Consider the following 24,225-nt stretch of genomic DNA (forward strand, 5'->3'; position numbering starts at 1 on the left):
GCTGTGCGGAACAAAATCATGAACACACTGCGGCACCCGCGACCCCCCTTCCCCAATACAGGAATTGTGCATTCCTGTAATATAATTTTTTAAACGTTTCTTAAAGTAAATTTTACCCCTTTTTCTCCCCAATTTCGTGGTATCCAATTGTTTTAGTAGCTACAATCTTGTCTCATCGCTACAACTCCCGTACGGCCTCGGGAGAGACGAAGGTTGAAAGTCATGCATCCTCCGATACACAACCCAACCAAGCCGCACTGCTTCTTAACACAGCGCCATCCAACCCAGAAGCCAGCCGCACCAATGTGTCAGAGGAAACACCGTGCACCTGGCAACCTTCTGCTTCTTAACACAGCGCCATCCAACCCAGAAGCCAGCCACACCAATGTGTCAGAGGAAACACTGTGCACCTGGCAACCTTGGTTAGCGCGCACTGCGCCCGGCCCGCGACAGGAGTCGCTGGTGCGCGATGAGACAAGGATTTCCCTACCAGCCAAACCCTCCCTAACCCGGACGACGCTAGGACAATTGTGCGTCGCCCCACAGTTGCAGACGGTTGCGACAGAGCCTGGGCGCGAACCCAGAGTCACTGGTGGCGCAGCTGACGCTGCAGTACAGTGCCCTTAACCACTGCACAACCCGGGAGGCCTCCTGTATTATAATTATGCTCAAATGTTTATTCTATTCCACTGAGCCATTTACTATATGTTCATATTCATATATTTCATTTATTATTGTTGTTGCATTTTTGAGAACGAACCTGAAAGTAAGAATTTGGTTGGACAATATGTATCCCGTACATAGGACTAATAAAAGCCTACCCTCCAGGTCTCCGGGGTCCTCGGGTAGGAGCTCCACCACGATCTCCCCGTCCTCCTCATCGCGGGCCAGCCAGCGATGACAGGGGAACGTCACGCTCTCTGTCACCTCCTGGAGCTCCGTCACGTACTCCTCCTCCTCATCCTCTTCTTTCTTCTTCTTTTTATTCTTCTTCTTGTCCTTCTTGTCATCCTTTGGTTTCTCCTTCACCACTTCCCTCTGTACCATGGCCATAGTGAGCCGCTTGATGTCCACCGTCTCAAGGAACCACCCGTCGCCCACGCCCGAACCATCGTGTCCGATGCGGATTTTGAATAATTTGCCCACGTTCAGCGCCTCGATCTGGGGGTTGAGAGACAGGAAGATAGGTGGTTCTTTTTTTATTTGTTTTATTTATTAGGATCCCCATTAGCCAACACCAATGGCGACAGCTAGTCTTACTGGGGTCTGATATATAACGAAAAAGACATTAGAGACAAAATCATTTACAATTTCAATACATTTAAAAATATGAACATGTAGTGTGTGTGTGCATCTATCAGCACTTTGCAGGACTTAACCATATGACTGCACAATAATCAAGATACGATCAAACTAGAGCCTGCAGGACTTAACCATATGACTGCACAATAATCAAGATAAGATCAAACTAGAGCCTGCAGGACTTGATCATATGACTGCACAATAATCAAGATAAGATCAAACTAGAGCCTGCAGGACTTAACCATATGACTGGACAATAATCAAGATAAACTCAAACTAGAGCCTGCAGGACTTAACCATATGACTGCACAATAATCAAGATAAACTCAAACTAGAGCCTGCAGGACTTGATCATATGACTGCACAATAATCAAGATAAGATCAAACTAGAGCCTGCAGGACTTAACCATATGACTGGACAATAATCAAGATAAGATCAAACTAGAGCCTGCAGGACTTAACCATATGACTGGACAATAATCAAGATAAGATCAAACTAGAGCCTGCAGGACTTAACCATATGACTGGACAATAATCAAGATAAGATCAAACTAGAGCCTGCAGGACTTGATCATATGACTGCACAATAATCAAGATAAACTCAAACTAGAGCCTGCAGGACTTGATCATATGACAGGACAATAATCAAGATAAGATCAAACTAGAGCCTGCAGGACTTGATCATATGACTGCACAATAATCAAGATAAATTCAAACTAGAGCCTGCAGGACTTGATCATATGACAGGACAATAATCAAGATAAGATCAAACTAGAGCCTGCAGGACTTGATCATATGACTGCACAATAATCAAGATAAACTCAAACTAGAGCCTGCAGGACTTGATCATATGACTGGACAATAATCAAGATAAGATCAAACTAGAGCCTGCAGGACTTGATCATATGACAGGACAATAATCAAGATAAGATCAAACTAGAGCCTGCAGGACTTGATCATATGACTGGACAATAATCAAGATACGATCAAACTAGAGCCTGCAGGACTTGATCATATGACAGGACAATAATCAAGATAAGATCAAACTAGAGCCTGCAGGACTGGCTTTGTGGAGTGTGATGTAAAACAACAACACCTAGAGGTTAGCATGTGTTGTTTTCCAGAGGGAATAGAACATTAATACTGTGTATTTATTAAGGATCCCCATTAACTGCTGACTTGGTGGCAGCTACTCCTCCTGGGGTCCAGCAACATTAAGGCAGTTATATACAATTTAAAATAATACATGAGATTACATTACATAACACTTTCACAACACATTAAGTGTGTGCCCTCTGGCTACTACTCTACTACCACATATCTACAATACAACATCCATGTGTACGTGTGTGTAGAGTACATGTCTTATCATGTGTGTGTAAGCGTACAGCACAACATACAAAAATAACTGTTCTGAAAATAACGGGTGCAAACTGAACACAAGAGCAAACAATTAGCAATTAGCCTCCAGTGTGTCTGTGTCTCACCCTTCTGAGAGCCTGCAGAGCAGAGCATCTCTTTATTACCGACAGACCTCTCCCCATCTTTACAATTTTGAGATTTGTCATCATCAACTCCACTCCACAACATGGCAGAATTACTGATTTCATGCTAAGTCTTCTCAAAACCAATGATAGCTGTACTCTTCAAGAATCCATCCAAATCACAAAGGGAAAATCCTTTCCTTCCCACAATTTGAACCCAATCAATGTGTAGTCAGTAGACTACTATTACTGGTTCACTGACTGTGTCTGAACAAGGTGATCCAGACCTTATAGATCTCTGTGGTCCCGCGCTCAAAGTTGTTGGAGCGGCTCTTTAGGCTGATGAGCTCGGTCTTGCCCTCCTCTCCGTAGATCTGGCAGAACACATTGGCGTTGGTGCCGCCATTGCGCATGTTCCCCGTGACCACTGTGACCTCGTAGTTAATCACTGCAAACCAGAGGGCAGAGCAACATGTCACTAACCAATTAAACCATGGAAGGATGATGGAGAGTGGGGACTAATGCACCACAATCCATCATAATCCCTAAGTAGGCCATCAGCGCTTATTACTGGACAGAACTGTATTAATCTAGTCACGTCATCTGATTACAGGTTGTTTCAGTGATAATATACGTTTTCTACCATTTTGACTGTTCCTGTACTTTTCATTGGGTTTTCTTGTGACAACTCTGGTAGCTACATTGTGTGTACAAATGCCCCAGAGTGTATTTGAAATCTCTGGTATATTGCACAGTGTGTATAAATATTACACTGTAAATATATGTATTCTCTGGCACAGTATGTGCTGTATAATACATGCATTGTCTCAGAGTATCCAATCTAGTAAATTGTCTGTTACGTTTCTCGATGTCCAGGGTCTCGCTAGGATAGATCTCCACTTCCACCTTGCCGTCAGCCTCATCCTTACACAGCCAGCGATGGCTGGGGAACTGGTACTGCTTCCCATGGACCGGAACAATGATCCGGACACTGTCCAGGAACCAACCAGCACGCAGACCCTCGTTAGTGTGGCCTATCAGAAGACGGTGGATCTACAGAGATAGAAACCAGGAAGTAAGAATTAGGATGGATGGTCAGTTAGCAGATGTTTTTATCCAGTTAACATGGTCCGTATGAGACCCATGTAGGAATCAAAACCACAACTGATGTTTAATAAAGCACCATACAACTCCAAGAAACTGAGACATACACTATAATGACCTACTGTTGGGATGAGTTGGTTTAAATTAGACAACTATAATCTATGTTTCTAGGTTTCTGATCATGTATTCTATAAAACATTAAAAATGACACACTTGTCCGATGTCATAGGTCTCGACGGTGAAGATATCAGTTTGGCCCGTCTCATAGTAGTTACTCAGGTCGTTGTCCGAGACCACCAGGAGTATCCTCGTGGTGTCGCCCTTCTCTCCGTACAACTTAACAAACACCTTGGAGTCCGAGCTGGCCCCGTTGATGTTGCCTGTCTTCACCGAGATATGGTAGTTGACATCTTAAAAGACATATGAGGCATGGGTTTTTCCTCTTGTAGACACACACACACAACTTTAAATGGGGCCTTGAGTTTTTCATGTTTATGTTCAGATTAAATTTTTTCATTGTACTGTATATTCACACTAGCTACAGTATGTGAACATCTGTAGTATAATGTTTCTCCTACAGATACGCTATCTTAATTTGACCAGTTTCTCACAGCATGAAATTTAATCAGGAAATGTGAATTATTAGGTGATTTATAATTAATGGACATTTATAGAAGGGTTGATGTTTTTTTTGTTAGGATAAATCAAGTCTTAAAGTGGAAATTACAAACTTGACAAGCCTTTTTAAACCTCGGTACACTACAATTTGCATTTGCTGCTGCGCAGGAAAATTCACTGTGACAGAGTGATCAAATTAGGATAGAACACCTGTACTGGACAAACTGTCTTTCTATTTGTGCAAATAAACTAAAGTGTTTGTCTGTTTCATGGTTGACTCACTGTGGAGACGCAGACCATCTCCTGCTGGCACTAACTCACGAACGATCTGTCCATCGTCCTCATTCCGGTCCAACCACCTGGCATAAAATACACCCAAAAGGAGATAATCCATTTGAATCAACCGCACCTCTACAAGGCACAGGTATACAACCTAAAAAACTTTCACTCAACATTGCTTAATGTATAGCCTAGAGGTTGAAAGAGGAAAGTGTTACAGTGTAACAGGGCACCCCAGACTTGGTTTAGCTTCAGTTACTGGAGGGAGAGAGACCTGGCTGGCCACAGTGTGTTTAGTCCCTATTTGTAATAGGATGCTGGTCCATCAGCTGGCTAACTGGTTAAGCGAGGCAATTGGAGAACTGCCAATAGAGACAGACTGGGCGTGGCCAGGCCAGATGACCGTCTTCCCTGAGGCTGTATGGCTGGTAGTGAAACGCTCTATGATTGGCTGTTTGGTGCTTTAGTTGTTACTTGTGATGGGAGTGAGTGATTGGATTAATTTCATTATTAAGTAAAAAGGTCACTGGGCACAGCACAAGTCCATGAAGGTGCTTCCATGTGCACTACAAGTCCATGAAGGTGCTTCCCTGTGCACTACAAGTCCATGAAGGTGCTTCCCTGTGCACTACAAGTCCATGAAGGTGCTTCCCTGTGCACTACAAGTCCATGAAGGTGCTTCCCTGTGCACTACAAGTCCATGAAGGTGCTTCCCTGTGCACTACAAGTCCATGAAGGTGCTTCCCTGTGCACTACAAGTCCATGAAGGTGCTTCCCTGTGCACTACAAGTCCATGAAGGTGCTTCCCTGTGCACTACAAGTCCATGAAGGTTCTTCCCTGTGCACTACAAGTCCATGAAGGTGCTTCCCTGTGCACTACAAGTCCATGAAGGTGCTTCCCTGTGCACTACAAGTCCATGAAGGTGCTTCCCTGTGCACTACAAGTCCATGAAGGTGCTTCCCTGTGCACTACAAGTCCATGAAGGTTCTTCCCTGTGCACTACAAGTCCATCAAGATGCTTCCCTGTGCACTACAAGTCCATCAAGATGCTTCCCTGTGCACTACAAGTCCATGAAGGTGCTTCCCTGTGCACTACAAGTCCATCAAGATGCTTCCCTGTGCACTACAAGTCCATGAAGGTGCTTCCCTGTGCACTACAAGTCCATGAAGATGCTTCCCTGTGCACTACAAGTCCATGAAGGTGCTTCCCTGTGCACTACAAGTCCATCAAGATGCTTCCCTGTGCACTACAAGTCCATCAAGATGCTTCCCTGTGCACTACAAGTCCATCAAGATGCTTCCCTGTGCACTACAAGTCCATGAAGGTGCTTCCCTGTGCACAGCACAAGTCTTTGAAGGTTCTTCCCTGTGCACAGCACAAGTCTATGAAGGTGCTTCTTGTGCACAGCACAAGTCTTTGAAGGTTCTTCCCTGTGCACAGCACAAGTCTTTTAAGGTTCTTCCCTGTGCACAGCACAAGTCTTTGAAGGTTCTTCCCTGTGCACTACAAGTCCATGAAGGTTCTTCCCTGTGCACTACAAGTCCATGAAGGTGCTTCCCTGTGCACTACAAGTCCATGAAGGTTCTTCCCTGTGCACTACAAGTCCATGAAGGTTCTTCCCTGTGCACTACAAGTCCATGAAGGTGCTTCCCTGTGCACTACAAGTCCATGAAGGTGCTTCCCTGTGCACTACAAGTCCATGAAGGTTCTTCCCTGTGCACTACAAGTCCATGAAGGTTATTCCCTGTGCACTACAAGTCCATGAAGGTTCTTCCCTGTGCACTACAAGTCCATGAAGGTTCTTCCTTGTGCACTACAAGTCCATGAAGGTTCTTCCCTGTGCACTACAAGTCCATGAAGGTGCTTCCCTGTGCACATCACAAGTCCATGAAGGTTCTTCCATGTGCACTACAAGTCCATGAAGGTGCTTCCCTGTGCACATCACAAGTCCATGAAGGTGCTTCCCTGTGCACTACAAGTCCATGAAGGTGCTTCCCTGTGCACTACAAGTCCATGAAGGTTCTTCCCTGTGCACTACAAGTCCATGAAGGTGCTTCCCTGTGCACTACAAGTCCATGAAGGTGCTTCCCTGTGCACTACAAGTCCATGAAGGTTCTTCCCTGTGCACTACAAGTCCATGAAGGTTCTTCCCTGTGCACTACAAGTCCATGAAGGTTCTTCCATGTGCACTACAAGTCCATGAAGGTTCTTCCCTGTGCACAGCACAAGTCCATGAAGGTTCGTCCCATGAAAGTAATTTCCCAAACTCTCAGTAAACTGATGGAATGTTAATTTCAGTAAATTGGTTACATTCTCGTTTTACATTATAGTCACCAAGGGCTGGATTTAATGCATAGTGCTGAAGATCAGCGCTGTAGCGTGATTGAAATGGAAAGATCATTTCCGATTGACCTGACATATGCAGCATTTACCGGGAATGCAGTCTCCGCGAACGTGGGAACATTGCTTTTAAATTTCTATCCGCTGTAGTGCAGGTCTTCAGCGCAATGCATTGAATCAAGCCCTAAGTTAGTTAGTTGGCATGCTCCCATTATGTTATGAAATATATAATGTGATTGGTTGCCACGTGATTGGCTGGTTGACTTGCCTGTTACAGGGGAACTCTATGGCCGCAGACTCTGGTTGGCCCTCCTCCCTGACCAACACCTTATCCAGGAACCAACCACAGCCTCCACCCCTCCCATCATGGCCAATACGCACCCTGCGCACCTGCCCCAATGACACCGCCTCGGTCAGAAACTCATCGGCCTGTGGAGAAATAAGGGAGATAAACCGCTCAAAACCAAGTTAACCCACTGAGCTAAAGCCTAGATATTAGATCTGGGAGCTAACACAAGTCTTCAGGTCTCAGGAAGGTTTACTGATTGCATGAGCATCATTCACTGAACCACCTACACTACATATACACCCAGGTACTCCTGAACCACCTACACTACATATACACCCAGGTACTCCTCAACCACCTACACAACATATACACCCAGGTACTCCTGAACCACCTACACTACATATACACCCAGGTACTCCTGAATCACCTACACTACATATACACCCAGGTACTCCTGAACCACCTACACTACATATACACCCAGGTACTCCTGAACCACCTACACTACATATACACCCAGGTACTTCTGAACCACCTACACTACATATACACCCAGGTACTCCTGAACCACCTACACTACATATACACCCAGGTACTCCTAAACCACCCCTACTCACGTTGCCCTTTTCAAACTTGTTGACGTTGTTTTTGCTGAGGAACATGAGTCGATCCCCTGTGTCTCCCAGGTCCCCGATCACATTAAGGAATACGCTGGCATCAGTGCCACCTCCACTCACTTTCCCAGTACAGATGGTGATGCGATACTTCAGCACTGAGAAGTATATAATGTTAACATTCTCTGTGATGATTCTAAACATTCTTAATTGGACAAGAGTATTAATAAGTATTCATGCAATGTTTGAAGGTATGCGGTTGTCATACCAATATGTGGTTTTAGTGTGTGTGTGTGTGTGTGTGTGTGTGTGTGTGTGTGTGTGGGTCCTACGTAGTAACGGCTCTGGGATGAGAGCTCCGGTGGCGGGCAGCTCTCTGATGATCTCATTATCGTCCTCGTTGATGTCCAGCCAGCGGCCACAGTTAAAGGAGTATTTCTCCCTTGTCAGAGTCTTCATCACCGTGGCCTGGGGTAAGACACCGACATAACACTTAAATAGGGGACTTCAAAAAACATATAAATAGTTCTTCCTGACTCTGTGACCTGACCTATTATAGCCCGGTTTATTGCCTATAACTAGGGCCCAGAGTTCCAGGTCAGGTCACATGGTAAGATAAAACTCAGACTAGTGTATAATATATCTCAACCACTGCTCTATCAGATACTAGTCTGTACAGATGTAGGATCTTAATTTGATCACCCTGTTGCAGGAGATATAGGAAATACAGGAAATATAAAACTTGCAGTATATTTGAGGTTTGAAAAGGCTTCTGAAGTTTCAGACTTAATTTTCCCTTATGAAACATTTACCAACCCCAACAAAAATGTCCATTCATTATAATGCACATAATAATTGACACGTCCTGTTGCTGCAGGATTTTTTTCCTGCTGTAACAAACTGGCTCAAATTAAGATCCTACATCTGTATGCTTTAAGTATGCTGTAACTTGGGTTTATTTCAATGATCAGATAACAGATTGTGCTTTCACTTTCATGATAAGTTTGATTATGTAACTAATAGTATAAAAGGCTAATGTTGACAGACCAAACAACCCAGTAGATCTCACCCTAGCGAAATGCCAGCCTGCGAAAGGATGTCTCTTTTCGTGCCAGATACGGGCCTTCGTCAGTTTTCCAATGTCTGGCATTTCAATCTACAGTGGTCCAACAATTTAAAACTGTTAGTATTGAAGAAAGAATAAATACACACAAAAGACTAAATATATACATTCAAACAACTAAAACACGCATATCACAAAAGTTATAAAATTAATATTAATGAGTCCATACCAAATCTCTGGGCAAAAATGTCCACCCACACCAACACCCAGTTTACAGCGGGCTAACACTGGGGCGGCTACGGCGGGCAGCAGGTAGCCTAGTGGTTAGCGCGTTGGGCTAGAAACCGAAAGGTTGCTAGATCGAATCCCCGAGCTGACAAGGTAAAAATCTGTAGTTCTGTCCCTGAACAAGGCAGTTAACCCATTGTTCCTAGGCTGTCATCATAAATGAGAATTTGTTCTTAACTGAATTGCCTATTTAAATAAAGCTTAAAGAAATAATTTTAAACCACTGTGGTGTGCAGAAAATGTATAGTTCTATGGCTGATCCAGGTCTTACCATGAACTTATCCAGCTGAGCCTGCTCAAAGCTGTCTGAGTTGCTCTCCAGTCTCATCTCATCTGACTTGCCCTTCTCACCGTAGATCTGTAGGAAGACCTGGGCGTCCGTCCCTGCCCCCTTCACGTCCGATGTCCAGATCCACAGTGACCACGGGTACTCTGGGAAGGGATGATGGGTACGCAGGAAAATGAATCCTGTTGTCTATTGCATATCTGTCTGTGTGTTGTCATTGATGTCAGTGTGGTTTGTAAATGTTGACTGTCAAATTCCTAAATACGGCTAATAAAGTAAAGTGAACTGAACTCGATTGGTTTCTATAGGCCTGATCAAAATATATTACATCCTACCTCCAGCTGAAGAGTTTCTTTAAAATGATGTAAACTCATCTGGAATCATATTTGTGTGTTGCTGTACAATGTCTGAACTGGCCCCTTATAACTACAGATGTAGGGTCTTCGTTTGATCACCCTGTTGCAGAAGAACTTGCAGGAAATGTACACGTTTGTAGTGTATTTGAGGTTTAAAAGGCTTCTGAAGTTTGTAATTTCCACTTTGAAATTTCAGACCTGTTTTTTCCACACAAAATGTTTTATCAACCCCTACAAAAATGTCCATTAATTATATTCCACATAATAATTCACATTTCCTGTTGCTGTGGATTATTTTCCTGCTGTAGCAAACTGGTTCAAATTAAGATCCATCTGTTTAACCAACTGTAAGCCTATGTGTGTTACAGTAGATGTGTATGTAGAATGGATAAGTCACCCACTCTTAAGTTTCTTCTGCCTGAGGGACACCATCTCATACAGCTCCCTCTCAATCAGTCCGTCCCCCTCATCCTCATCCAGCCACTTGCAACAGGGAAACGTCTGCTCAATCCCTGTGAATGGGCAGTACACTGTCACCTGGGCGGAGACATGGAGAGAGAGAAAGACGTTAGAACATAGAAACACACACCAGTAGATAAGAGGTACATGTAGATGATGTGCAATACTGCAACAACAACAACCTCAACAACAACATCAACAACAATAACACCATCAACATCAACAACAACCTCAACAACAACAACCTCAACAACAATAACAACATCAACAATAACCTCAACAACATCAACATCAACAACAACAATAACAACAACATCAACAACAACCTCAATAACAACAACATCAACAACATCAACAACATCAACAACATCAACATCAACAACAACCTCAACAACATTTAACATCAACAACAACAATAACAATAACAACAACAACAACCTCAACAACAACAACATAAACAACATCAACAACAACCTCAAAAACAACATCAACAACCTCAACAACAATAACAACATCAACAATAACCTCAACAACATCAACAACATCAACATCAACAACAACCTCAAAAACAACAACATCATCAACCTCAACAACATCAACAACAACAACAACATCAACAACATCAACAACAACAACAACATCAACAACCTCAACATCAACAACAACCTCAACATCAACAACACAGATAAGACGGAACCTTTTCGCAGTACCAGCCGGCCCCAACAGCTCCGTTGTCATGTCCGATGGTGACCCTGCTGAGTGGGCTGAGCAGTGCAGCAATCTCCACGTTGAAGATATCGATGAGCCCCCGCTCAAATGCTCCACCCTCCAGGAACACCTTGCCACTGTTCTTCAGGCCCTTGGTGCCATGCATGATGATGTGGATCTTAGAGTTGGTGCCACCACCTCTCACGTTGCCCGTCATCACCTGGACGTTGTACACCACCGCTTTGGCGATCCAGTAACACAGAGTGGTTAGGTTATAGGTCATTCAATGGATTCTATTATAAAAGCCATCATAACTAAGACCATGTGACCTGACCATAAAAAACTCAGGTCACTAAAGTGAACATACAATCTGATTGATGTATCTGACACAGAATACAATATTGGAACTCAATTTGCTGTCATTATGATGGTGGGCTCATAGAAATCCTATAATTTATTCATAATTCTATATGTAATTCTATGGGTGGGCTCACCCATGGGCTGTGTTGCTCCCACCAACACATCTCTCTGTATCTTTCCATCTTCTTCGTCCATGGCGAACCAGCGATTCACTGGAAACTCATACACCTCCTTGTTCCCCATGTCATCAATGACCACCTGGAGATAGATAACATGTTGTATGTGTGTGTGTGTGTGTATGTGTATGTGTATGTGTATGTGTATGTGTGTGTATGTGTGTGTGTGTGTGTGTGTGTGTGTGTGTGTGTGTGTGTGTGTGTGTGTGTGTGTGTGTGTGTGTGTGTGTGTGTGTGTGTGTGTGTGTGTGTGTGTGTGTGTGTGTGTGTGTGTGTGTGTGTGTGTGTGTGTGTGTGTGTGTGTGTGTGTGTGTGTGTGTGTGTGTACCTTATCCAGACACCATCCAGCTGATGAGCCCCTGTTGTTATGGCCAATGGTGATTTTCTTTAGCCTTCCCAGGTTTGGTGATTCAATAGTAAACTTGTCCTCCGTGCCTCGCTCAAAATTATCTTTGTCACTGTCCAGCCGTCTCTCCCCTTTAATTATATAGAAACCGTATTGTGATATAGAATTAAATCAAAGCGCTAATGACATTGCTGGTATTCTCACTGCTAATAACTCAGGAAAGAGCTATATCTTCAGTTTGACCAGTTAAGCTACACGAAGAGTCTAAATCTCACCTGTATCGCCATGCTCTCCAAAGATATTCAGGAAGACGTCAGCATCAGTCCCGCTGCCCTTCTCAGCAGAAGTGAACACACTCACTATGTACTTATTCACTGTAAAATGATCAAATATCAAAAAGCATAGCATATTTATGAACTCAGTGATATTGTACTGTATGTATGTGTTCTCATTCATATCTGACAGTGAACCGGTTATGTCATGATATTTCACATAGACAATGCCATCATGGTACCTTTCAAGTTATGTGAGACCATTGTCACTGAAACTGTAAATTTGACTGTAACCTCTCAGTACTAACTGTAACCTCTCAGTTCTAACCTCTCAGTTCTAACGGTAACCTCTCAGTTCTAACTGTAACCTCTCAGTTCTAACTGTAACCTCTCAGTTCTAACTGTAACCTCTCAGTTCTAACTGTAACCTCTCAGTTCTAACTGTAACCTCTCAGTTCTAACCTCTCAGTTCTAACGGTAACCTCTCAGTTCTAACTGTAACCTCTCAGTTCTAACTGTAACCTCTCAGTTCTAACCTCTCAGTTCTAACTGTAACCTCTCAGTTCTAACTGTAACCTCTCAGTTCTAACTGTAACCTCTCAGTTCTAACGGTAACCTCTCAGTTCTAACTGTAACCTCTCAGTTCTAACTGTAACCTCTCAGTTCTAACTGTAACCTCTCAGTTCTAACTGTAACCTCTCAGTTCTAACCGTAACCTCTCAGTTCTAACTGTAACCTCTCAGTTCTAACCGTAACCTCTCAGTTCTAACCGTAACCTCTCAGTTCTAACCGTAACTTCTCTCTGTTCACATGTCTAGTCTCATGCCTCATGATTCTGTTCGTCTCCTCCTTCTTTCTCACAACAGACCACAGACAGACAGCCCATAGTTCCTCTAATCCTCAATGAGCCAGTTTCCAAGTTAAATATTCATATACTGTGTGTGTGCGCACTTGTGTGTGTGTGTGTGTGTGTGTGTGTGTGTGTGAGCCTACAGTAAGGGTGTTCCCATGCCAGCTGTCTGGTTTGGAATAACAGGTCTCCTTGAATAGACTTGAAAAGTAGGCACGAGCAGAGCATGATCTGTGTCCCCTACCATGGTGACATTTGTCCCCAAGAGACATGCACCCTGCATCCTACTCTCTCTCCATCTCTTTCTAATAAGGAGTTGTAAGGTGAAGGTCACATGGTAACAAGAGGACTACGATGCTTACCAGCCGATTAGGCTCCATGTGGCACCTTAGACACAAGTAACAGTAGGCAGAGTAACTTACGTAACTTTGGTTTACGCTTAAGAACATGAAGTGTGGGTTAATTAAGCAAAAAGGCACGAGGGGGTATGGGATATGTCCAATATACCATGGCTAAGGGCTGTTCTTAAGCACGACGCAACGCAGAGTGCCTGGATACAACACATAGCCGTGGTATATTGGCCATAAGTCACAAACCCCCAAGGTGCCTTATTGCTATTATAAACTGTTCACCAACTTCATTTGAGCAGGAAAAATAACTGTTTTGTCATACCCGTGTTATACGGTCTGATATACCACGACTGTCAGCCAATCAGCATTCAGGGCTCGAACCACCCAGTTTAGAACTACAATAATAAACTGGGTGGTTCGAGCCCTGAATGCTGATTGTCTGACAGCCATGGTATATTAGACGGTAAATGGCTAAGGGCTGTGTCCAGGCACTCTGCGTTGTGTTATTCATAAGAACAGCCCTTAGCCGTGGTATATTGGCCATATACCACAAGATACCACAAGATACAGCATGCTGCTCCTAAATTATATTAAATGAAAGGGTTTTCCTTTACGTCATATACTGCATGCACTGTAGAGTGTATTCACTGCAATAGGTATGCAGTGGACAGTATGAACTGTAGAGTACAGTCTTGTGCAATGTAGCCTACACATCTTCTATGTGGATTTAACCTGTATAGCATACTGTGTGTAAAGGTATGCATTCCAGAGTAACCTACGTTTGGGGACATCCATGGGGTTGAGGCTGCCCAGCAGGTCTCTGACATACAGGCCATCCCCCTCCTCACGGCTCAGCCAGTTGTTGCAGGCGAAGTAGAAACGCAGGTGTGGACGGTTCATGTCGGTCACCACGACCCGGTCCAGGAACCAGCTGGCGTTCAAGCCACCTGTGTTGTCATGTTCAATCCTGGGGACACAATGACAGTCAGGTACTGGAGGAAACGTCTCCTCATTTGACAATTACTCAAATTTCCACCCACTCTGACAGTGGGTGAAAACGCACTTTGGTGATGAAATTTCACTTCCTTATGTTATAAAAACATTTTACCAAGACACACATGATTATTCATGTTCTGAATCGTTCAAGAAATGTATTTCTCTAACATTTAATTAACAGTATATCCAAAAAGTCAGATTTCGTGACATAATACATCCAATAACAAGCATCAACAGAGCAGTGCAGCTTTCTCACAGCAACTTAGAGGATTTTACATGTTTTGGTGGCCATCTACAGAGTTGTTTCCGCGGGTCTCAAAAAGATAAATTAACATGACATGAACTGAATTAAATGTAAAAGGCTTTGAAAATAAAAAGCTTGCAGTATGCTCAGTGCTCTGTTTACATTTCAAAGAGATACACGTGTTTTTTTGCTATAAATCTTCAAAAAAATGACAGGAATTTCGCATTTACAATGAAAAGCGTATACTAAAATATGAAAATAGTACTACATGTCACGTCTCAAAATGTATATCTTACCTCTATGTTGTTTTATGTCCTGTGGATTCGAGAAGAAAGATGACGAGTTCAAAGTGAGCCTGTCAAGTAACGTTAGTTCATTCTAGCACAGCATCCTTCCTAGATGACAAGATGCTGTGCATTTTTCTAGATTTAGTCACCCTGTGCATAGACGTCTAGTTGTGATTTACGTTTGGTTGAGTTGTCAAATAATGTGAATTCAACATGAAATCAATAAAACATTTCACCATGATGCCATTGGATTTAGGTTCAAAATTGTATGAATAAATAGGAAATCCAGTCAAGTTTCCACATTGAGTTGATTCAACGTCATCACGTTGATTTATTTTGTCGAAATGATGTGGACATTTTGATTCAACCAGTTTTTGTCCTATTTGGTCATTTTGGCCACATCCTGCAAGTGTAAAAACTCCAATACATTTAAACGGATTATGAAAAAGACATGAGGGTTGGACCATTGCTTTTCTTACAGGAGTATTGGACACCCAACAATTAGCCTTCTGATATTCTAACTCATTCTATAGGAGACACAACACTGTTAAACAAAAACATATGATATTATAATATTGCAACTACGAGCTACCATGTTTGCAGCTAAGCTGCCACCATTTGGAAAGTACTGGGGAAGCACTCCAAAAAAATGTTGGGATGATAGACCTAATGGGTTTTATCGGAGCATATGCAGGGAGACACATTTGCATACCTTTTCAACACCTTCATAATGTTGGCAGCTTATTGGGAGGCTAGTTTTAAAACACTTTATTTTTACAGAGAACAGCACTGAACTTTAAAAAAACAATAACACTCACTCACTTAATATTGTAGCTGAATTATAGCCTGCTATAATGATAGCCTGCTAGCCTAGACTTGAATGACCTTTTCATTTATTTTCCATTTTCTGATTTTTGTTGTGGCAAAGAAATCCCAGAGAAAATACGGTGCACTCCGACACTTGTTTCTCACAGAGGTCATATCATGAAAGAACACAAGACGCTGTTGTGTAGTGGAGGCTTTGCAGGTATTCCTATACACACTTTTTTTCAGTGGGCATAGTTTAAACTCACTTCTTATTCCCAAGTCATTAGTATCAACGTAGTGCAGTGGTAGGCGGCTGATTGCATATGATAGTAAAATGTGTAGAATATCAGGAAAATAGCTTATACAGTTGAAGTTGGAAGTTTACATACACCTTAGCCAAATACATTTCAACTCAGTTTTTCACAATTCCTGACATTTAATCCTTGTAAAAAGTTCCTGTTTTAGGTCAATTAGGATCATCACTTTATTTTAAGAATGTGAAATGTCAGAATAATTGTAGAAAGAATGATTTATTTCAGCTTTAATTTCTTTCATCACATTCCCAGTGGGTCAGAAGTTTACATACACTGAATTAGTATTTGGTAGCATTGCCTTTAAATTGTTTAACTTGGGTCAAATGTTTCGGGTAGCCTTCCATAAGCTTCCCACGATAAATTGGGTGAATTTTGGCCAATTCCTCCTGACAGCTGGTGTAACTGAGTCAGGTTTGTAGGCTTCCTTGCTCGCACACACTTTTTCAGTTCTGCTCACAAATTTTATATGGGATTGAGGTCAGGGCTTTGTGATGACCACTCCAATAACTTGACTTTGATGTCCCTTAAGACATTTTGCCACAACTTTGGGAGTATGCTTGGGGTCATTGTCCATTTGGAAGACCCATTTGCGACCAACCTTTAACTTCCTGACTGATGTCTTGGGATGTTGCTTCAATATATCCACATAATTTTCCTCCCTCATGATGCTATCTATTTTGTGAAGTGCACCTGTCCCTCCTGCAGCAAAGCACCCCCACAACATGATGCTGCCACCACCGTGCTTCATGGTTGGGATGGTGTTCTTCGGCTTGAAAGCCTCCCCCTTTTTCCTCCCACGATGGTCAAAACGATGGTCATTATGGCCAAACAGTTCTATTTTTGTTTCATCAGACCAGAGGACATTTCTCCAAAAAGTATGATCTTTGTCCCCATGTGCAGTTGCAAACTGTAGTCTGGTGTTTTTATGTTGGTTTTGGAGTAGTGGCTTCTTCCTTGCTGAGCAGCCTTTCAGGTTATGTCGATATAGGACTTGTTTTACTGTGGATATAGATACTTTTGTACCTGTTTCCTCCAGCATCTTCACAAGGTCTGTTGCTGTTGTTCTGGGATTGATTTGCACTTTTCGCACCAAAGTACGTTCATCTCTAGGAGACAGAACGCGTCTCCTTCCTGAGCGGAGGCATTTTCCAAGCTGTTTAAAGGCACAGTCAACTTAGTGTATGTAAACTTCTGACCCACTGGAATTGTGATACAGTGAACTTTCAGTGAAATAATCTGTCTGTAAACAATTGTTGGAAAAATTACTTGTGTCATGAACAAAGTAGGTGTCCTAACCGACTTGCCACAACTATAGTTCGTTAACAAGAACCTAAGTGTATGTAAACTTCTGACTTCAAATGTAGATCAACATGAGATGATCTATAAAACAATCCAAAAAATCCCTGCCCCATGGCAAAAAGTTTACAATTTGATTTAAAACAGCATCATTTTCTCTTAGCCTCATGACAGAATGTCTAGGATAGCATTATAAAACTGCAAATGTTTCTCTTTGCTCCATTGCAGAATGTGTTCAAATGCCGGAAGTTAGCTGACCCCCTCTCCCCAAATGCGGGGACCCCCAAATGTGGTAGTCTCACCCTGAGTGGAGGTGTAGGCTTACACTGTATCAATTACACTGGACACCTGCTTGTTGAACATCTTATTCCAAAATCATGGGCATTGATATGGAGTTCATCCCCCCTTTGCTTCTATAACAGCCTCCACTCTTCTGGGAAGGTTTTCCACTAGATGTTGGAACATTTCTGCGGGGACTTGCTTCCATTCAGCCACAAGAGCATTTGTGAGGTTGGACAGTGATGTTGGGCGATTAAGCCCGGCTCACAGTCGCCTTCCAATTCATCCCAAAGGTGTTTGATGGAGTTGAGCTCAGGGCTCCGTGCTAGCCGTCAAGTTCTTCCACACCGATCTCGACAAACCATTTCTATATGGACATCACTTTGTGCACGGGGGAATTGTCATGATGAAACAGGAAAGGGCCTTTCCCAAACTGTTGCCACAAAGTTAGAAGCACAGAATCGTTGAGAATGTCATTGTATGCTATAGTGTTAAGATTACCCTTCTCTGGAACTAAGGGTCCTAGCCCGAACCATGAAAACAGCCACAGACCATTATTGCTTTTCCACCAAACTTTACAGTTGGCACTATGCATTCGGGCAGATAGCATTCTCCTAGTATCCGCCAAACCCAGATTCGTCTGTCGGACTGCCAGATGGTGAAGCGTGATTCATCATCCAGAGAACGTGTTTCCACTGCTCCAGAGTCCACTGGCGGTAAGCTTTACAGCACTTCAGCCGACGCTTGGCATTACACATGGTGATCTTAGGCTTGTGTGGTGCTGCTCGGTCATGGACCTTTCTTCCATAGTCTGTTTGGAACAATGTAGTTTTGCAACCGAGGACAGACGATTTTTACATACTTCAGCACTCGGCAGTCCTGTTCTGTGAGCTTGTGTGGCCTACCACTTCGCAGCTGAGCCGTTGTTGCTTAGATGTTTCCACTTCACTATAATAGCACTTACAGTTGACTGGTGCAGCTCTAGCAGGGAAATTTGACAAACTGACTTGTTGGAAAGGTTGCATCCTATGACGGTGCCACATTGAAGGTCTTCAGTAAGGCCATTCTACGGCCAATGTTTGTCTATGGAGATTGCTTGGCTGTGTGCTTGATTTTATACACCTGTCATCAATGGGTGTGGCTGAATTAATTTGAAGGGGTGCCCACATATTTTTGTATGTATAGTGTTTGCATGTAGTACAATAGATAATAATCATGCACAAAGTAGCATACACAAATGCAAAGTATGTGACATATTAACATACTCGCCGCACACATAGTCTAGTTTTCGCAAAATATGGAGCAGCTCACAGAAGAAAGACATTGGTAGCTGGTAGGGTAGATATCTGCCAGTAAATTCTATCTAAGGCAACAATGGTTACGCAAACCAGGTATCTAAAAAGTTTGGTCCGAAGTCTTGGTTGAATCTTTGCCATGTGCATTTCAGTCCTCATGCGCTCTTTGAACATTTCTGAATGCTTTCCCAAAAAACCATCCCAATTAAAAGTAGGCCTACCTGGCAGAACGACATCATGAGGATTTTTCCCAGACTTCAAAAATGGTCATCTGATGTGGTTTAAGCAGTATTGTGGACTTAAAACATCACATTTTTGTAGTTTTTCTATAAAAAAGTGTGATTTTGAGAGTGAAAACCTGACAAATCTATAGAAAACACATTTAAAATTTTAGGAAAACGTAATTTTTCACACAAGGTGCCTTTCCTTTGCCATGCGGGCCGTTTGGGAAATACCTGGAGAAGTATACTCACGTCTCCAGGCACCACTACACCACTGACCAGTCCTGCTACGACATTGTGAGTAGGCCTTTTTTTGCATAGTTAAGTTCAGTTTTGCAGAGATAAAATGTCACCCAAAGTGGCATCTTACAGATTAAATATCCTATGTTATGAGAAATTGTAGGCCTATTAATTTAGGTAGTGGTTAATTGACAATTAGCCCTGGAAAGTTTCAGAACACATTGGAATGGATAATGAAGATGGTCTAGAGCAGGGATGGGCAACTAGCTGGCGAGAGGGCCACTAAAATAGGGGGGGGTGGATGTGGATACGCAGACCCACAAGCCACTGCGGCCCCTCGTGATGAGTTCCGTTTTTTATGTGGCCCCCACCCCCATAAAAGTTGCCCATCTCTGGTCGAGATGTAAAACTGCTTGTATTTTGCACTTCAGATTTTCAGATGTTTGATTTTTTTTTTATTCCTATAAAGATATAGCTCTAGGCTACTACCAACACCCAGGGCATTGCAGTCACTCAGACAATCTATGTCTCCTCACTTTTTAAGACTGGGATGTGACCCAGATCCCATCTCTAGCACCATCATTATCACAACCCCCAGTGAACAGATGGTGCTTCACGCTCAGTGATCATTCTGAGGAAATCCCCCACAGGCATTATAAACTCAGTCGGCGACTACAGGACAGTATGCTGTTAATGTAGTGTACTATAAGTTAAACCAGTCACCATGATGCCATCACCATAAGCCATGCTGTACCTCAGCTTCTTCAAGGGCCCAACATTGTGTGTTTTAATCCGGAACACGTCCGTCTTATTTTTCTCAAATGCCGTTCGGCTTCTGTAATGTGAAAAAAGATAGCATGAGCAAGAGAGAGAGAGACAGCCTACAAGATAAATAGGGATAAAGATAGATCTGGTCAATTGCAGCTGTTGACAGATTAGACCACTTAGTGTGAGGCACAATGAGGATCTCCTGCCAGGCTGGTAAGGGTGGCAGAATCCCAGTATTCTGTTGCCCCCTCTAAAATATTGGTAACACTTTCTTTGACATGAGTGGTCTTGAATGTACATGACACCTCATGATAGGTCTTATGTCATATTCATGTCATATGAACCATCAAATAAAGTGTTACCTGAAAGACAATCCTATTCAGCGTCAGATCCAAAGTGTCATGTGCATAGGCCTGCCTACTATTGTCTCTGTCACAGGGTGGTAGAATCGGACACCTGCCCAGAGACAGTCTGGGGTTTTGGCACTCCTCTACCCACTCCTCTACCTCTGACAGTGACAGATAGCTGGTGTCTCTGCGGCAGGTCCTTCTCTGCCATCCGTGGTGAATCAGATACGATACCCTCCGACAATAGAGAATAGACCTGGCATTGTCATTGACCCACATTTCTCTTAATGCTCCCCTGCCCACAATTATGGTGAATATTCAACTCTATGTGATAATGCCAGGCCTGCACTCCCTAAATAAAGGGGAAAATTTGTTAAAGGACTAAATGACTGTCCAACACTGTGTCTAAAATGTACCTGCAAAAGAAATTCAAACGGACATTGACAAAACAAATCAACCCCAATGCAAACTTTGGAATTCATGTCACTTGAACAGTTATATCTGCACAGTTCCATCGGAATTCCAAAATGTTGCATTTCGCTCTGCCTTGATTGTTCCAATCTTGCAGACCTGTTGAAAACCAGAGCTTCCACTTACCTGTATCATGATGCAAATGTTCATTGATCATTCCATAATACAGGTAGAACATACAGGACATCGGCTATATCTGAGTAAGGTGAAACTGTACTCCTCAGTTGTAATGTTGGTAATAACTATAAAGCTATATGTCACAGCTATTTGTAATGAATTACACATTGACACATGAATATACACAGCAGACTGCATACATACTATATGCACATACATGTGTATATATACAGTATCTTCGTATGTTCATCTGTATATTCTGTGACATATTGAGTCAATGTGTCTAATGTGATGGGGGAGAATGACAGGACTTCCAGGTGTGAGTGACAAGGTGTAGTCAACTGTACTATAGATGAGGCCTAGGTACAGGATACTGTATACGGGTAAATCTATCTGCGTATCCATGGGTGTGTAGTGATAAGGAGAGCCTGCGACTTGCATGATAACAGTCCCTGTACTATGGGTCCTCATATTACGACACAGATTAGTGTGTCGTCTGGAAATGACATCGTGGTCTTCTTTCATTTGCTCTAAATGAAAAGAAGACCGGCCATGTCACGTAGTTCTTCCTTACTCCAGATACTCTGTGTGTCCATTATGTGTACGGAGTGCATCCCGTACTTTAGCCAGGCCTCTATCAAACACATTACAAGCTTTGCTTCTTCTCATAATGGATCGTATCCATCAGTCACATCATTTCTATGACCATCTGGCAAACGTGATAAGGCCAGTTCTTAAAATGATCAGTTGCTTTTTTTGTGGTTTGATAAATATATTGATTTGATAGTTGAGGTCAGAGCAGCATCACTAAGTCAGCTCATGTGAGGCTCATGTGGTTAAAGTTACAGGACTGCACTCTTATACAGCCTCATACCCACAATGCAACACAACACAGGTAATCATACTGTAATAATCATCCTTAGGTAGACTGATAAAAATACCTCTTTTCTGTGCTGAAGAATCAGAGAGAAATGCAAAGGTTAAAGGTTAAAGAGTAACAGTTGGCATAGATAATGATTTTTTTTTCTGCACAAATAGTAAAATTCCACATTGTACATCCCATTCACAACATCCAAATTGTACATTCATGAATTAGGATGAAAACGTATGCCTTGTCAATGATTCACAGTGTATATAATTCAATGCTAGCAATAAATTAATACTAAAGATTGAAACATATTGACGGAGCATTTTGAGTTCAGGATTACATTTATAAGATAATATGGAACATGATTGGGATCGTGTCCTTTTATAACCCTGACCCTCTGTGAGTCAGTAGTTCATTATAGTAAGTGATGTATTCCAGCATTTATTTTTAGTAATACCGCAGAGCTGACATATGCATTAGGAGAAAATAACATTGAACTCACTTGCTGGCCAGGTGCACTTTGGGAGTGATGCCAAAGTCTCCAAAAAGAGTGACAAACACATTGGCGTCTGTGCCTGCCCCTCTCACATCACCTGTGACAGTCACCACCTCATACACTGAGAGAGAGAGAGAGAGAGAGAGAGAGAGAGAGAGAGAGAGAGAGAGAGAGAGAGAGAGAGAGGTGAGGCATCATTTCTTTAGTTGATTTGATACATTAGTTGAGCCCGCAACACAACAATCTATTCAGAAGCCCTGCTGAAACGCAGATAAAAAATGTTGTCCTTCTGCTTGTGGGCATGACCTCGCTTTACAGCGTCAGCTGAACATTGGGCCTGAACCCTGTCCAATCTATTTCTCCATAAGTTTGACCAGGCTTCATAAACAAATAGGATAAAAGTAAGATCATAAGAACTGGCAGTGTGTCACCTGAAAACATGTTGATAGCCTTTTACGATGGCGCAATTAGTAGCATTATGTTTCCTTCCATAGAGGGCTGCCAGGGAACTCACTGCAGATAATCTGCCGTTGGAGAATCCATGCCTGGCTGCAAGCCTACTAAGGCTTTCTCTCTCACATTTCAGAGCTGGATTTCTCTCTCTCTCTCTCTCTCTCTCTCTCTCTCTCTCTCTCTCTCTCTCTCTCTCTCTCTCTCTCTCTCCCTTTCCCTCTCACTCTGTCTGTCTGACTAACTGACAGCCTCCAAACAGACAGGGAGGAAGGTAGATGAACACTCCTCAGTATCGTATGACTGTGTTTGTTTGGAACCCACCACACCCGTCTCTCTGTGTTTATCTCTGTGACTAAAGCATGTGTAGATGTATTTGTTTTGCTGCTAAAGCTGTAAGTCAGTGGAAGGGCTTTCTATAATTCCTTGAGTCTGGTGTGATTACATTTCATTGCTCTTTTTATACAAACAATATGAACCTGGTTTGTTATAGGTTCCCGAATGATTTCCTTTGTTATATTATGTCTTCATCCTTCATCAGGCTTCATCAGGCTTCATCAGGCTTCATCATGCTTCATCAGGCTTCATTAGGTGTTTTCTATACCACTGAGAACTGAAGGTAAAGTACACTTAGAAAAAGCTTTGGCTTTCCGCCTTGAAGAACCCTTTTTGTCTCCAGGTAGAACCCTTTTTAGTTCCAGATAAAAACCCTTCTCGGTTCCAGGTAGAAACCTCTGTGGAAAGGGTTCTACATGGAACCAAATAGCGTTCTTCAAAGGGTTCTCCTATGAAAACAGCCAAAGAACCCTTTAAGATTCTAGATAGCACCTTTTTGCACATGGTAGTAATAGGATAGAGCTTGGGCTATAGAGTAATGTAACCAGGGCGTTTGGGTAAAACCCCCTTGCCAGTCAATAGCATTAGGTAACATGCAGATCATGGTTACAGTTTTTCTCAATTGCTAAATCACAATTTCTGAAACCTTGCTCCATTTCCTGAAAACATTAAACACAAAACCTCATCTTCAAGCACTATTTACATAACCTCTGACTCCTCTTGCAAAATGAAACATTCACCTCAAAACAGTTTATAAACAAAGTGATCAAAATGATATACACTCTCAAGCAATACACCGAAAAATAGAAAACACATTGTTCAAAACATACAATTCTCAGGGGGAAGT

General features: G+C 42.6%; 1 protein-coding gene across 1 annotated transcript in view; it reads right to left on the reverse strand.

Annotated features, from left to right (window-relative positions):
• loxhd1a (lipoxygenase homology PLAT domains 1a) overlaps positions 1-24,225 on the reverse strand; it is a 49,664-nt gene that overhangs the window by 22,716 nt on the left and 2,723 nt on the right. Inside the window, exons 2-19 of the mRNA XM_031802660.1 lie at positions 22,599-22,713; positions 20,280-20,360; positions 14,326-14,513; positions 12,350-12,448; positions 12,057-12,205; positions 11,687-11,810; positions 11,182-11,432; positions 10,427-10,562; positions 9,655-9,815; positions 9,102-9,188; positions 8,365-8,500; positions 8,036-8,190; positions 7,398-7,558; positions 4,791-4,867; positions 4,104-4,300; positions 3,647-3,839; positions 3,074-3,234; positions 822-1,161 (exon numbers count right to left, since the gene is read on the reverse strand). Coding sequence (XP_031658520.1) covers positions 822-1,161; positions 3,074-3,234; positions 3,647-3,839; positions 4,104-4,300; positions 4,791-4,867; positions 7,398-7,558; positions 8,036-8,190; positions 8,365-8,500; positions 9,102-9,188; positions 9,655-9,815; positions 10,427-10,562; positions 11,182-11,432; positions 11,687-11,810; positions 12,057-12,205; positions 12,350-12,448; positions 14,326-14,513; positions 20,280-20,360; positions 22,599-22,713 — 2,811 coding nt within the window. The remainder of the gene's footprint in view (positions 1-821; positions 1,162-3,073; positions 3,235-3,646; positions 3,840-4,103; positions 4,301-4,790; positions 4,868-7,397; positions 7,559-8,035; positions 8,191-8,364; positions 8,501-9,101; positions 9,189-9,654; positions 9,816-10,426; positions 10,563-11,181; positions 11,433-11,686; positions 11,811-12,056; positions 12,206-12,349; positions 12,449-14,325; positions 14,514-20,279; positions 20,361-22,598; positions 22,714-24,225) is intronic.

This window comes from Oncorhynchus kisutch, linkage group LG23, assembly GCF_002021735.2.
Source record: "Oncorhynchus kisutch isolate 150728-3 linkage group LG23, Okis_V2, whole genome shotgun sequence".
NCBI lineage: Eukaryota > Metazoa > Chordata > Actinopteri > Salmoniformes > Salmonidae > Oncorhynchus > Oncorhynchus kisutch.